The 16,772-nt window shown below is 35.9% G+C and overlaps 1 protein-coding gene across 4 annotated transcripts in view; it reads left to right on the forward strand.

The window, feature by feature from the left end:
- The window catches only part of stxbp5a (syntaxin binding protein 5a (tomosyn)), a 165,109-nt gene that overhangs the window by 91,287 nt on the left and 57,050 nt on the right, over positions 1-16,772 (forward strand). For all 4 annotated transcript variants that reach the window (XM_038304198.1, XM_038304199.1, XM_038304200.1 and 1 more), the window contains exons 5-6: positions 2,598-2,732; positions 15,339-15,402. In XM_038304198.1, coding sequence (XP_038160126.1) covers positions 2,598-2,732; positions 15,339-15,402 — 199 coding nt within the window. The remainder of the gene's footprint in view (positions 1-2,597; positions 2,733-15,338; positions 15,403-16,772) is intronic.

Consider the following 16,772-nt stretch of genomic DNA (forward strand, 5'->3'; position numbering starts at 1 on the left):
TGAGCTGGTACATATGATTATATTGGAAACACTACGCTGTCATCTAATGATTGAAGTTAAAACTAAATAAACTTTGTTTTTATTTGATGTTATTTAATTTAATGTTTTAAATATTTTAAACTTAGTGAAGTTAGCCATCCCAAATGGTGGATAACATACATCTGAATTCATACATAGCTTATATAAACAATGATCCCACATTGCCTCCCTGTGTAACAATAGATATCTCTAACTTTTATCTCTTGTGTGCTATGTCAAAAATATCTTCATAATATTTTAAATGTGTTTGCTTTTAATGAAAATCATACTAGTTGTTGTTATATAATATTATTGGAAATTACAATTAATAATTTACTATTCATATAAAAAATCTTCCTCCAAATAGAAGTACACTAGATAATTGTAAGGGCTACTAGCCGGTAATCAACCTATATTATTAATTGACTATAACTATTGCAATTTAAGGATACATTTTGCTGGTTCAACCAGATGTGGTGCTAGAGTTTGCAAGCAAGTATTCTGTGTAATAATACTTAAATAGAATGCACAAACGACTGCTGTTTTTTTTTTACTACATGCTGCACAACTACTAAGAGAAGAAAATAACTAAAAGGAATCAGCAATATCATCACAAAGTACATTTTAGTTAATCAAAGCAGCTACAGAATAAAATGAAAAAAAACTTTGGGTAGATTTGGAATGTAGAAGATAAAACAGCAAGACACAAACATCTAGCCTCAGGATTCAAACACTTCAAGACATTGAACCACATATCACACGTAGTCACAGCAGGGGTAGATTGCTGCGAAGGAGGCTAGCACATGTGCTAGGTGGTAAGCTAAAAGCATGTGGCCACAGAAAGTAAAAATGGCGAATAGCCTGTACTTAGTTAGGCCTGTACTTGGAAGTCAGAGGACTTGACCACAGCACTTTACAATACATTCAGTCATTCATAAACACACTAACACACTGATGGTGGCAAGGTACATTGTAGCCACAGCTGCCCAGGGGCTCACTGATAATCTGGCCTGATAATCTTGGCCCTCTGACCACCATGATTAGGCAATGTGGGTGAAGTGTCTTGCCCAAGAACACAACAATACTGGGAGCCTGGTACTTGAACTGACAACCTTTCGGTTGCAGGGCAAATCCTTCAGCAAACACCACTGTCACCACTGCAACAAGCATAAATGGCAGGGCTTTCACTGCCCATTTGTTAGCAGTGATATAATGTCAAAATTACAAGGCATGCTGAAATGCATGCTGGACGCTGTAGTTACAATCTGTTTGTAGTCAGTTCCATCCAGTACACTTAATAAAACTATAGTTTTCCTCGAGGCTCTATTGAAACAAAGACTTTTAACCAACCTGGTTTAGATTGCTTTCATTTAACATAAGACAGCTTATATAAAAGTTACATTTTATCTTAAGGCATGTAATGAGCTAAACAACTCTTAGTTTACCCAAAATGATGACATTGAGTCACGTTAATTCCAAAACGTTGCACTGATATAGCAAGCTTTAGATCCAGTTTAGCTGCATTTATTTCAGTTATATTACATTAAAGTCAGATTATCTTTATTTTTGTGCCAGTTAATGACAATTTACCTTCAATATCTCACAAATGTTAGTGTATAGAGCATGAATGATGTAAAATAGCTGTCACCCCCCAAAACAACTCATCACAAAGCCATTAAACCACTGGCAACAAAGCAGAGTACAGTATAGTTTTTAGTGTTGCAATGTTTCAGGAGAAAATTGGGAGCAGGTGTTTAATTTGTTATTATCGCCCTCACTCTCTTTTACTGGCCAATAAAAGTAGTGCCTCAAATAGTAATAGTACCTCAGAGCAAAGAAACTCTGATCCGAAAAATAATTTTAGAACTGTTACTGTAGCAAGTCATACTGATATTGATCTGATGTTAAATTTAAATGGTACTCATAATCATTAGCAGCAAATCCTTTAATATTACTGAAGGAATGTTTGCATTCTAGATCAGTAAAGCAAGCTTATTTTTATTTGCCACACAAATGAGTACTGTAGGTATACTAAGGAGCAAGCTTACAGATGTTTTCTTGAGCCATGACGCCTACAGCTGGTTCTCAAACCACTGTGCAGAATCAGACGGATCACTGGAAGTGCTGGCTGACCTTGAAATATTAGCATGCTGGATTATCAAGGTTGCCCATTATTATTCCACAGGAGGATGGATGAAAGAACACAATGATGAAAAAGGGATGAGAAGATGAATGAACAGCCACGGTTAAGGAGGAAAGGGTTTATAACCTCTCATTAAACCTAAGTCTGATGGATGGATGAAAGGAGGAGATAGTGAGGGATAATGCAGACAGGAGAATTACACTTGACTTTTGGCCTCATGCGTCCTTTGGATGTAGAGCCTAAATGGCTGACTAAAGCCCTCTTTGGCTTGCCACTCTAATCTTGACTGCTCTGACCTGTCGGAGTGATAAATAATCCTCTCAAAGTTATGCATAATTTGTCACTACTTATGAGACACTAAGTGATTTCCAAGAGCTTTCCAACGTTATTCAAATGTTTTCTCTTATTTTTGGTTGCTTCTTTTCTCCTTCCACAGAATAACTTTCTGCCACCTGCCGTTCCAGAGTAAATGGCTGTACATTGGTACAGAACGAGGGAACATCCACATTGTGAACGTGGAGTCCTTCATGCTCTCAGGCTACGTCATCATGTGGAACAAAGCCATTGAACTGTGAGTAGCCTCGGCTTCTCTTTTTACCCTCTAAAAATTCCCTACCACTAATTTTCTCCTTGGTCTTTTATTTTCCACACATTTGAACATACTTCGCTGGTTTTGTTTAGAAAGATGGGTCTCATATTTAATACTTGTCAAGTATTTGGCGAAATTCACAAGTGTGGACATTCCATCTTAAAAAATATTTTTCTACTTAAAAATGGGACAGTGATAAAATATTTTGATTTGCTCTTTTTACACTTATGGGTGATTCTTTAACTATTGGCCTTGCAAACTTGAAAGTAAAAATGTAATAAAATATAAATTCTCACAATGTAATAGGTTAGCATAACTAGTGTAGCTTGAAGATTCATAAGAGAACACACTGATTTTTTTTAAGACAAATTTGTGGTTTTTAACAGATTTCCCAACTCGGCTGGCACAAATGTAATTTCCATCACATTTGAATATTTGTCATTTATTCTAAAATACTATGATACACATAACGTTTTTTCACTGGAAGAACAATTTCATATATAGTTGTAACTGTTTATATAATATACACTTAACATGAAAACAAAACAAAGTATGAAATATGAGCTTAACATAAACTTGATTACATTACTTTTAACACTTTTAAAGTAAATCTTCAATATGACAACTTGATTTTGCACTATTTCATAGAAGTTCTCCAAATATCCTCATTGGAACATATCTCATCCACTCCTCCTTTCAGGTGACTGCATAGATATATTTCGTTAGACCTCTGGGTTAGGTAGGCTATTCCAAAAACATTATTTTCACTAGTTTTTTTTTTTTTTTTTTCTGCCTATATATATTTTTTATATAGAATTCAGGGTTTCATTTTTTTCTCTAAACTTCCTTTGGAAACACCTGCAAATTACGGTCGCAAGGAAAAGGATGTATCTTTTTTTTTATATCTCATAAGAAAATCTACAAGGATACCTAAACATTTTCTGGTTCATTAAAGGTATAAAAAGTATTGAACATATTATATTTGAAACCAGAGATTTATGTACACTTGAAAAAAAAAATGATACATGTCCAACTGGACGATGACCCCAAGGCATAGAGCCAAACTTGGTACAAAGTTGTAACAAATTGTAACAAAGTATACGGCCGTTTCTCAGTTCACAAACACGCGAGTATGGACTCATGTTCTCGCTGAGTATGTTCTTGACAAGAACACAGGAAAGTATAGGCTTGTGGAGAACAGGAGCATGCAGCATAAATATGGGTCAATTGGAACAGAAGCATACTCGTGACATCACCACACACTCTGCTCATCTGGAGCTGCATTTCTCCTCCTGTTATTAATAGTCTCTAGATATGCTATGATGAGAGAGGGCTACTGCACACAGGCTAACATTAGCCCTTGCTGCGGTTAGCCTCGGAGGTCTGCTGGTTGGAGTGGTCTTCTCAACATCGGAATTTTTTTTTTATTACGCACTAAATGAGTAAATGGGCCATATAGTGATGCTATATTTCTTAAAAGTATTATGTTCCTAACTCAAATAATCTTAAAACAAACTTTTATAGAACAATAGCAACAGAAAAGAAAAGTTTTAACTTAATACTCTGAGCTCTGTGAGCGCTCAACTGGAAGTTGCTTCTGCCGCAGTGCATGCTGGGACAGCGGTCAAACTCAAGAATGGACAAGTCTGCCCTGATGCATGCTTGATAAAGAGGGAGGAGCGAGAACAACATCCAGGGACTTTGTCCGTTCTCTGTCTTGTGTTCTTATAGGGCTGAGGCTGATGACGTTCCACGAGCACATGAGAAAGGGGAGTGGTGCCTAGTGATGAGGGTATTGCGCTTGGAATCCAGAGGTTCTGAGTTCAAGCCCCACTCCAATGGGCTGCCACTCTGGGTCCCTGAGCAAAAAACCCTTAACCCCACACTGCTCCCCATGTGGATAGGTTAAATGCAGGGAGTTCATTTCGTCGATCTAAATGCTAATGAAAATATACTGTAGTTTATCTATACTTAACCATACCTAAGAATGGACAGAACTTAAAATACATGAGGCCACCTTTGGGCCACATACTTTGTGTAATGATTCTGCCCATTTTGGATGTTTTGGTTCTGTTTGAGTTTCTTTTTGAGTTTTCAGTTACACTTTCATTTATGTCATTCTTTGTTTTCTTAGTAATTGCATTCTTTTCCATTTTGTGTCATTGTAGTTGTTTTCTAGTTACATTTAAGCAATGTTTTGTTTTTTGTGTTGCTCTCTGTTGCCCCTTTTTGCGAGTCTTTTTTGCCCTAGCTTCTAGTTGTTTCTATCCACACCTGTTCCCTGTTAGCTGATTAGCCAAGTCCTTGTTCTGTCTCCAATATATATACTCCTCCTGTACAGTTCCTCAGTGCAGGTTTTCCTTCATTGCTTTGATCCTCATGTGTGTTTCTCCCTGGCATCTCATGGTTTTGATTTCTTGTTTTTTGTTCCTAGGTTTGTGTTTCTGTTGCCCTCTACACCTCATTAAATCTGCAAAATCTAATTTCTGCATTTTGGTCCTCAATTAACTCCCACCAAACCTGACACTTTGCCAGTTCCCAGTATTGACAAAAATGTATGGAATACTCTGACATTCAAGTAATTAATAAACAATATATAAAAAAAGGTATCATTCGTTTTTCGGGCATTTAACAAATACGCAGACATCGTTTTGTTTATCCTAATGGACCTAAGACAGGAAAGGTTAATTCAAGTTTATTCACATAAACTTTGTCCCTAGTGTCAATAACAACAATGTTAATCAAGACAAATGGAGAAATCAAACTACTGTCAAGAAAATTATGGTATGCATGATGATCTGGAATGGTACAGGGACCTGAAAGGAATTTCTGAGTGGTAAAACTGGTTAAAACAAAGATAGCTTACCATAAAACGAACACCTCTTTGCAAGATATGCAGTACTAATGGAAGTCTTAACGGACATATTCATGGAATTGAGTGAGCAGTGAGCATCTTTGGAGCTCTAATCCTAACGGAAAGACCATTAGTTCATATTAAATCAGCAACAGTAATACAATAAAAAAAAAGAGTCAAAACAATTTAAGAGTTGTCCAAGAGCCAAGAAGTATGTCTCACCATAAAGACCATAAGAAATGTATTTATTAGCAATGGCCTCTATTTGCTCTGCAAGACTCTTCCCTCTCTCTTTCAACCAATGGAAAATATATTTAAAGAAAAAAAGATCAGAGTTCGTAAGAATGGTTCTCAAAATATTAGACTTATGCTATGTTCAGACTGCAAGCGCTGGAAGCAGCAAAAAGCTTCTGCGACTTCATTTTTGATGCATGTTCTCATTAAGGTCAGACACGCCTCAAGAGCATCTTTGGCATTCCTGAAGTGTGTCCAGTAAATTGTTTCTGGTTGCGTCTGATGCTTCTTCTGCTAATGTGTTCAATGGCAGAGAACAGCTTTGCTATATTTGGTGTTATAAGGGGGTATAAAGGAAGTTTCAATATGTTTTTGAGTGAGAAAGTCCACCTGAAAACGTAATCTGTGCAGTCAGTTCACCAAGATTACGATCCTGCTTTCAAATATTATTTCGCTGTTGGAGCCGCTCTGGCCCGGTTGGCTGGAAGGCGTTTTTCATGTACTTAATCCAAACTGCAGGCACCAGGATAATAGAAGCAAACATATTTTGCTGGCAGGTTTTGACATTGTAAGTTAATTTAGGCATTAATGAACTGTTTGAGGGTAGTGATCATAGCGATCTGAATTAGCAGCGTTGTTTCCGTCTCCACCAGCTCCCAGTTTAGCTTCTTTGATTGGTTCATGTGGCGTGTCGAGCAGCAAAAGTAAAATTTTTCCAACCCCAGCAGCTGCTGCTTTTGCAATGTGTCACATGCGTCAGAAGCTCATGCAGCGCTTCTCCTGCTGCTCGAAATGTGCTGCAGGACCTTTTCATTCGCATCAACCTTAGACTTTGCAGGTAAACTAGCTACTTCTGCTACTTCTAATGTGTATGGTCTGAATGTAGCAATAAAGATAGTCTGTGTTAAGGAACTTAGCAATGTGTTTGACTGGTTTAATGAAGAAGACATATTGAATTTGTCCTTCACAAATAAGTCTTTATATGTACCGGTATGTAAACATGTGTAGTCTTGCCTCTAGCACTGAGATTCTTTAGTTACTTTATTTTAGGGGTATTTAGGTTACTATATCCTTTTTACTCTGGATACATGTTCACTGTAAGGAGAAAAGCTTTTTAAGTTAAGATATAGTTATGTAGTTTTAGTAATGAAATAGGAAATAAGTCTTTCATATAAAAGAACAGTGTTGGATTCCAGGTAATAACTATGTAATCATGCCTTTTTAAATTATTCACTGGAGCATTTTGCATCACACGTTCCCCCCATAACCCCTTTCTAGCATGTGAACACATAGGCATGTTTGCGTATGTGTGTAGTTAGCAGGAAAAGATGAGGAGGAGAGAGTGGGAGGAACAGATGTCTGCTGAGATCAGTGTATGGTACACGCCGACGTCTCGTCGACAGGTCTGCGGTACAGAAAATGCAAGAGTTGAGTGGTGAGGGAAAAGGTGTGGTAGGATTATTACAGAGGGAAGAGAAACTGAAAGGATAAGATGGGGCTTTTGCCTGGGGAAAATGACATGCACAAAAGCAGAGTGATGGAGGAGAGGGATGTAATTGTGATATAGGTTAAAAGCAGGCAACGCAGGGCAGACCTGATGAAGGAAGTTGTGTAGATAAGATAGAGCAGCAAGGGAAAAGGTTTCCAATTAAAGAGAAAAGCACAGAAGGTTAGAAATTATAATGATGAGATGGAATGAAGATATTAATGATGGAGCAGTAGATGCCAAAGGGCCTCCAGAGGGAGGAGCGTTAACTTTGACCTTTCTTGATGGGGCTCTTTTCCTCTGTTCCATTACCTCCACAGTTCCACTTTATCTTTCTTGACTGTTAAAGCTTCACCTTTGAATATATATAGCACTGATGGCTAGACTCACTTGGAAAGGCCCACAGTTTGAACATTGCATTATTAATCTATAACCTATATACCTGTGCAAGGGCGTAGGAATATGTTTACAATTGGGGGGGACACATGTCTGAAATCTGAGATTCGTAAATATTCAACAGAAACATATCTTAAGTACGCTACTTAAAAAAAGGCTATTTAATCTTTTACTTTATTCCTTTATAAATGTGTTTGCAAAAATAATGCATTTAAAATTAACATAATGCATTTGTTCATAAGATGTGAGCATATCACCAAACAAAATGACTGGAGTCTTTTATTAAGCAAAGGGAGATGTCTTTCAAGGGCTTCAGCCCTTGGCATATTTAGTGTCCGCATACGCACTAGAAAATCAAAACAATTCAGTAGGCCACACAAGTGCAAAGTTTGATATGTTTTATTTTGTCAAACTTGCAATAATGGTCAAAAATGAATTTATATAGGTTTACTGACAGAGGGAGCTGACAGTGTGTTGAAGAATTATGGACAGGGCGCTTTGAAGCATCTGGTTCAAAAACGCATTATCAACCTTTGGTAGAAATCCATCCATCCTTCCATTTTCTGTACACCCTGTTCCTTAGTGGGGTCGGGAGGTGCTGGTGCGGGGTCCACCCTAGACAGGTGGCCAGTCTGTCCAGACCTTTGGTAGAAATGGCGCCTTTAATTCCAATTTGCAGTACAGAACAGAGAAAACTACAGAGTTGTCAATGTTGTGTTAATCTGTTTATAGTCTAAAATGAGGAGCCAGCAGTTTATTTGAGGAAATAAAGATGCAGAAGTTAATTAGTTGGTTAATTAGTGGTTGTGCAGCAGTCCACTGGACGACCAATGCGGCCGCCGCTGCTAAGAATTAGAATTAATTCTCCCTGTGGTTAACTAACGATCAGGAGCGCGGCAGGTATAACATCTGTCCATTTCGGCGAATCAAAACCATGCAAAAAATAAAAAATCCTCGTAAAACGCACGCCCAGACCGTGCTAATTTCAACACAAGTTGTGTTAGGTGACTGTTACTCACCCTGACGTTTCTCTTTTTAAAAAATATGAGTAAGTCCTGCTGCTGTTTCAGCCTTTTAGTTGGTGGTGGCATTGTACTGAAATGAGATATAAAAAAATATATATAAAAAAAACATTTTGGCTAGCGTGGCAAACGTCTAGAGAAAGTTAGCAGTTAAATATTGGATGAGTGATCAGCCCAAGACTACGGAAGAGGATTAGGGCCACTGGAAAAAAAAAAAGTTAAGTGATTTTTACATTTTATTTCAGTTTAATACGGGAAAAAGTCAGAATTCTGACTTTTATTTTCAGAATTAAGACTTTTTTTCCCCTCAGAATTCTGACTTTTTTTCTCAGAATTTTGGATCTTAATGTAGATGGGCACCATGAAGGCAGAGATGTGGAGCACTCAGCTTCACTGACAAAGATGTGAGTTGTTTGAGAGAGCCAGTGACACATTGGTGGAAAATGACAGAATTAGGCAACTTTTTACGTGCCCGAGGGGTCCCCCCATTAATGGAGGAGCAGAAGGTCTTTAAAACAAGAGATCTAGTCTCTAAAAGATACATGGCTATGGCTTGATGCTAACATGTTTGTTGTTAAACATACTTTTGTTATATTACATTTGTGTTGTGTTTTCCAAATAGTGTAGAAAATTAATGGTGGGTTTATAATGTTTACCTTTTATGAGCAGGACAGGAAGCAGAGAAGTGTAGCATTACCTCCAACTAGTTAAACTCATAATTATGAAGTTATTCAACAAATTCCTCAAGTAAAAAAGTGCAACTTTTATTTTTTATTTATTTTTTTTTTTTTACCAGATTTGTTGATTAATTTCAAAATTATGTATTCCTTCCAAATTTCCAAATCTGAAGAATTTTTTAAACCAATATCTACATTATTTAACATTTAGTTTGTTTTAGCAGTACTTCCTGTTATATTTCTTTATACGTATATTTTACATTTTCTTGCACAAGCTCAAGCTCAGCAGATTTGAAATTGTGTGCTTGTGTAAACACAAGTAGTCAATCTTTACTCTAAACATATATTCTGGTTATTTTTTAGTTAGACCTTCTTGTTTATATATCTGTATAGTACCCCCCCCCCCCCCCCCGCCCCCCCCCACCACCACCACCACCAAAAAAAACTGTAAATTGATTAGAAACATTAATCATCTGTCAGATTTCTGAGAAAAAAGTCAGAATTCTGAGATTAAAGTCAGAAATCTGAGAAAAAAAGTCAGAATTCTGAGATTAAAGTCAGAATTCTGAGAAAAGTCAGAATTCTGACTTTTTCCCCCATGCTAAAAAAATTAAAAATCAGTTTACTTTTTTCAGTGGCCCTAATCCTCTTCCTACAAGACTAAGATGCCTAAAGCAAAAAGATTCAGTTTCTATATATGAAAATGAACTGACAACAAGACGTTATAAATGAGCAATATTCATAGCAGCATTCCCGACCGACCATTTTACCTCATTCACAAGTTTCTGACTTTCTGTATCGCTGTTTCCCTCTGAGAGCTCAAACACTCAACAGTTCACAGAGGGGAGGGGGAGTACAGTGACGTAACGCTATGCTGCGCCTTCAAAATAAAAGCACGATAGTTAAAAAAATTGTCAAAATCTAATATTTTGCGGTACAATTTTTGGGGGGGGACATATCCACCTTGCTTTTATATTGGGGGGGACATGTCCCCCCCGTCCCCCCCGCTTCCTACGCCGCTGTACCTGTGTATCCTGTGTATACCTGTGCAAACAAAAGGAACACACAAACACTGATCCAGGGGTGCTTTTTATGGGAGATGAGTATAGTTTAATGACAGTAGTCACTCCTGTAGCGGTTTCATTGAGGAAACATGGCTAAGCAAACTAGCACCTGTTTATTTTATGAGTATATTCATGTAATTGTAATAGAAGCTATGCTTGCGGTGTCAATTACAAGTGGTATAATATTTTTTTGAATTTTTGTATATATAATTAGATATTAGAACAACTTCAAGAAATTGTTTTAAAGTCTTCAAAGGAGCAAAAACAACATCATACTGTGTATCACAGAGAATTCATTGTAAAACAAAATTATAACATTTGAGTCCATCATATTAGCCTCTAGCGCAGTAAGGATCACTTTCAATTTAAAACACTATGTTGTTCATAGAGAATGTAGATCCCTATCTTAACAGAGATTTTCGAAAGTCTGCTAACATTTAAAAAAAATCTCAAAGCTCAAATTGGTAAAGGCAAGACTTACAGTAGCCTCTATTATCCTCTGAAGCATTGCCCCTTCCCAGCCTATATCATCCCTTAACATGTGCTTTATGCATCCCAGAAAATCGCCTCTTGCAAAGTATTTTCTATGCATCAGTTTATTTTGACTTAATTCTAAACACCCTTTAAAAGTTATGTTAAAAAGCTTAAATTTTGTCCTTCATTCATTAACACAAATTATCGACATAACCTGGAAGGTTTTCACTGAGTTTCCAACTCCCTGGCCACCACCAATGAAGCCAAGAACTCCATCAAGTCAAAACTTTTTGTTTTTAATGCTCCGTGTTTTGTCTTTTTTTTTTACTTTTAATTTTTAAGCAACAATGTTTTCAAAAATATATTTTTTTTTTCTACAAAAATATATATAAATATAATTCCTTCAAAACGGGCCTCCTGCCTCTTGCATGAACAGTTTTATATTCAACACCCTGCCCATTGCAACATTGTACTCCTGTGACTGCTTAAATAGCCAGAAGGTAGTGGGTTCCAGCGTCAGTGCCCCCTGGGCTCTTCTATTTGGAGAAAAGCAGCAGTTGCTGGAAAATTTAGCTGGGGGCCTGGCATTGCTTAACCAAGCCAAAACCGCTTTTTTGACTCAATCTTCTGTTCCTACTTTGCTACAAAAAAAAATGGACCAGAATGTAAACACACGGTGAACTTTTAAATATCATAAATACACATTGCTATACAAGTAAAAGTGCCTTAAGATCTGTGCCTGAGGGCTTTTGTGTGACTGCATGTGTGTTAAATATGATTCAGCTTCAGTAAATGGTTGCTAGCTACAAAAAGTCATGAAGTGGGTCCAAAGTGACAAATGCTCACAGCTTACTGTGACACATAGTTTATATGAGCATGTTGACTTCAGGCATTTCATGTGTTGGTTCCCTTTTAATTTCCTCCATTTTCTTACTTATTGGCTAGCAGCTATTGTAAATGGGTTCTTCTTTTTATGCTTCTATTTCTTGAACATTTTCGTCTATTTGTGAATAGATATTGAAAGTCTCCATGAAATATGAAACAAAAAACTATTTAACTTCTATAATCCATTTATAGTGGCTCTAACACTCGAGTTCTACAATAGGAAATAAAAGAACAACTTTGAAACAATGGTGGGTAAATTACAAATCACAAATTACTGACTTTTGATTAAAACCTTTTCCATTCAAACCTCTGTTTTGTTTCTTCGTCTGTTTTGTCCTGTTTTGTTATCCTGCTCTGTTAATGTTAGAAAAAATGGAAAGAAAAAATTTCAGTCCTAAAACTCACTAAAAGTAGAGATCCTTTAAACAAGAAGTTGCTTTGCTTTGCCCATTGCCCAGTATCTTTACTACACTAAAAACATGGCTGGTCAGTGGTGATACTCAGATGGCTTTTGCTGCAGCATAGGTTTACAAAAAGATGAGTGGATGAACCAAAAACATACTAAGGTTGTAATTGCCACAAGATATTCGGTTTAACTCAAGCCCTCATCAGCACGTCTCTGTATTGCATGGAATGAAGAGCATTGAATAAGCAGCTGAACAGACATGAATTTGATAAATGCAAAAGCACCATAAGAATAATGGGATGCACACATGCAACTATATGCAGGCAGGTGTGTATGTATGAAGTCAAACATATTTTGACATCTTTCCTTGTGTATGGGTGTGTCAGTGTACTCGTGGCAGAGTACAGATGGGTTTTTTTTGGGAGCCTATGTGCACCCTGCCCATCCTGTCTCTGTTGCCATGGTGATTCCTTTATCTCCAAACCTGAATGTGTATTTGGAGACTTTGCAAAAGTGTCCATGCTAGATTTATGGGCTATAAACAATTTAATCTGAATTTTATAGACAGAAAAGCAATGATTAGGTGAAGTCATTAAATACGATGGCACATGAAAGGTGGATTTTAATTTACATTAGGAGAGCATCCACTGTTTATGCTAATGTTGTTGTTGTTTGCAATTGTTAAAGTGCTCGTATAAGTCATGATACAGAGTAGCATGAAGATTTATAATTGTGGATGTTCATCTAAGTGTGAATAGCTTTTAGCTCACAGACAGGCAGTAAAAGGGGTATTAGACACGTCAAGAGATCCTACTGCAACAGAGCTTAGGTAATAAGGCTCCAGTACTAACAGGCTAAATATAGACAGAACTGACTGTCTGCCTGCCCACTAACTGTTACTTTCTAATAAACAGGCAAGCACATGGGAAACAGTGCATGGAAGATAAACTCAATGGAAAATGTGTTTCTTTTTTGTCTGATGATTTTATTGATAAATTCTTCCAATACATATCATATTCAAAAGAAGTATTGATCATTACACTCTGGTTTCTGTCACTCTCCTTTTTTTTTTTTTGTTTAATATGAGAATCCAAAAATAAATCTACTGGTGACTGGGACCATTTGGATCAGCAAATCTGAAACAGCAGCAATCTGTGAAGTTTGTAATGTGTGATTCGTAGCTTATTTATTTTTTCATTACTTGTTTGAAAAGAATACTATTGAGCACGAAAGTAGATGAACTGTAGTTACAATCTGTTTCTACGTTGTTTTTTTTTTTTTTTCATAACTCAGCAAAGTAGGTTACTGTCCTAGACTAACAATACTCTTTTGTGTAAAATTTGTTTCTGCGGGAGGAATATCAATATAACTGTTTTCTTTGACATATATCTGGCTGCGAATGACAGACATACCAAAAATAAATTATATTTTGATCCGAGTATTGCAAAGAGACTGTTTTATCATTTTGAACTTTTAACCTCAACCTTTAATATTTGGAGTGCAGGTCACTCATTTTAGTTCATAGGACATACAGGCAGAGTGCTACTATATTATTTACTAACTGTTCTACATACTATTAAAACCTGATTGTTTAAAAATGTACTCTTGATGTATTTTTATTTTACTAAATCAGTACCTAACTGTAGCGCTTCATACTGTACATTAAACAACTCTTTATTTATCGAGACTCTGCCCCTAATGTGAAGAATTAAGGATGCTTACGGCAGACAGATCTGTAAGCAATAAAGGAATAATTATAAAAGGAATTGCAATCATCAATGTTATATTATGGGTGCATTGAAGATTAAATTGGAAATTCTTTTAGGTAGTGTACCTTTAGGTTTTGAAATTAAAGTTTTCAAAATGAGGTTTGATTAAAGTTGCTCAGTGACCATGAAATATTTTTTTTTCCTATGACAACAGTTTGAAATATTTAGCTTTGCATATTTTTCCCCTTTTTTGTCAGTCATTTTATTTCATATATGTATAAATAAAAAAAATCCTCAATGCTGTGAATTAAAATTAACAAATAGAAAATGTGATCAACTGATATTTGACCACTTAATAATAATAAATTATGATAAATAATCAGTGCTACTATTAGTATAATATTAGTATCAGAACATCCATCCTGTCACTTCCAGATTTTCATTTTGCAAAGACATTGTGGACTGTTAGAAAGAGGACAAGAACAAGGTGTCCACCTGTTCTCACCTGTTTTTTGTTTTCACGTTTAGATGTGCCCCTCTTTTCTTGTCAGGTATCTCTACTCTTGCTCTGTGGTAAAAAGGTTATGCTTTAACTCCAACAACAATCAGTGTTTTTCACCAGCGACCTTCCCATCTCACCTCATAAAGGAGGTCAGAAAATTTCTGAAAGAGGAGATTTGACACAAAGCTGTCTGGAGGGTAAGACACGGACAGAAGGACAAGAGAGGAGGCCTTTTGGTCTTCCTCCACAGACATGCAAATTAACAGAAGCATAAATCCACATACACACAGCCACTAGGAACTGACACAGTCATTTATCACAACCTTTGGTGATTTCAAGTCTTTCAGCTGCCTTTTTTTCACCTTGGGCTGAGCAGCAGTGTTCTCTTCGCCCAGGAACGCTCATCTAGGAGTTTAACAACAGTCACATTCTTTTATAATCCTTAAAGGTGAAAGAAGAAAAACACATAATCAGTTTTATTTTCAGTTTTTCTCACCCAAATACCGTAATTTGAATAATAGCTTTCACTTAACAGATTTACATAGTAAGTAGCATGGACATGTATCGGAGCAGGATGTTTGAGATAGCTGTTTGTATCTTAATAATAGAAATAATCACTTTAAATTCATTCCGTAAAAATTCAAAAAATATCCCCTGGACTTGGTTTTCAAGATTTGAAAACCAAGTCCACTTTAAATTCATTTTATAATTTGTTTGATTGTCTAAAACATTTGTTTGATTGAATAAACTAAAACAAGGAATCTGTGAGGGGGCTTGGATTATCACACAGAGCTGTTGATGCATTTATTTTTGCTTTGTTTATTGAAGCTCAAAAATGATAAAACACATTTTCTGTTCTGTCTTTTTGTCTCTCATAAGTTCCTCCAAGACCCACCCTGGGCCAGTTGTCCACATAAGTGATAACCCTATGGATGAGGGAAAGGTAAACAACATTTTTGTCTATATTTTTTTTCAGTGATGAAATAGTCATACTCACCTAAACTCAGTTTTCATACACTAATAGACTTTAAGGTACTAATGCACTGATGCTCCCTGTTAATGTTTAAAGTGTTTTGACAGTTTGACAGTGTGCTGTACAAGAAAGAAACTACTGCTTCAAAAAACAGATTGTCAGAAAAGCTTGAAAAAAAAATCTAAATTTAAAATCCCTTTCTAAGAAAACTTTACAGATGAAGTGAGGATGGAGCTCTTTGGCCACAATGACAAGACGAATATTTTGAAGAGTCAAGAGAGGTTTTCCAACCTAAGAACATTGCTTAGCTCTGGTATTATCATCACTGCTACTAATGTATTACACAAAGTGGGTAGAATAATGAAAGATTACAAACTCATGATGTTTAAATTTGATTTCAAAACATGTAGATGTTGGACATTTTGAAAATAGCTGTTCCAACAGGGCATTAAGCCAAAACAAATATTACAATTTGTTTAAGAACTGCACTGCAAAAACTAACATCTAAAGATGAGTAAAAATTTCTTTAATTTAGTGTATTTGCCCTAGAATGTGTATTTTTACCCTTCCAATAATATAATTAGATATGATGCTCTTGAAATAAGAGACTGCAGTTATTGTTTTCTTTTTTCTAAATGTAAATTGTTTTATTGCATTTGCAAAGTGTCTCATTTACCTGCTCAATTAAAATTAATGCTGTTCTTTTAAAGAAAATTGTCTTACTTAGGTTTTCATATATATATATATATATATATATATATATATATATATATATATATATATATATATATATATATATATATGTATACATCAGGTGTATAAAACAACTAATTGGAAATATATAAACTGTGCTTTAAATTTAAGTCTGTGCCTGAAAAATCTACTTCAACAACCTCAACCAAGAGGTTTGATATAATTATGCATATTATGACCCCCTCTGCACTCAAACTACACTTAATACTATAACTATTGGGGGTTTGTTATCTTAATTTGGATTTTACTTTTATATCAGTTGTTGACTAGTATGGGGAATTAAAGTAGAACGAAGGTAAACTGAGGACATATCAAAATATTCTTACATGAACTATATGTTTACATCACAGATCACAATAACCAAGTGTGTTGTATTGTATTTGAAGTTCCCTATTGCCAGCTCTTTGTTTCGGTTAAATACTTTGGCAACTGATGCTATTTTTAAACACATTTAGGGACCTATCCCATGGTGAGCTAATAAAGAATGACAAAACGACCACAAAAAAAAAGAGTCTTTTGTTGGATAATTTTTTATCGAATTGTTCACAATTTTGTAAATTGATGAAAAGCCCATCCACCTCAATATT

The sequence above is a fragment of the Cyprinodon tularosa genome, unplaced genomic scaffold (assembly GCF_016077235.1).
Source record: "Cyprinodon tularosa strain WSP-4 unplaced genomic scaffold, ASM1607723v1 ctg528, whole genome shotgun sequence".
NCBI lineage: Eukaryota > Metazoa > Chordata > Actinopteri > Cyprinodontiformes > Cyprinodontidae > Cyprinodon > Cyprinodon tularosa.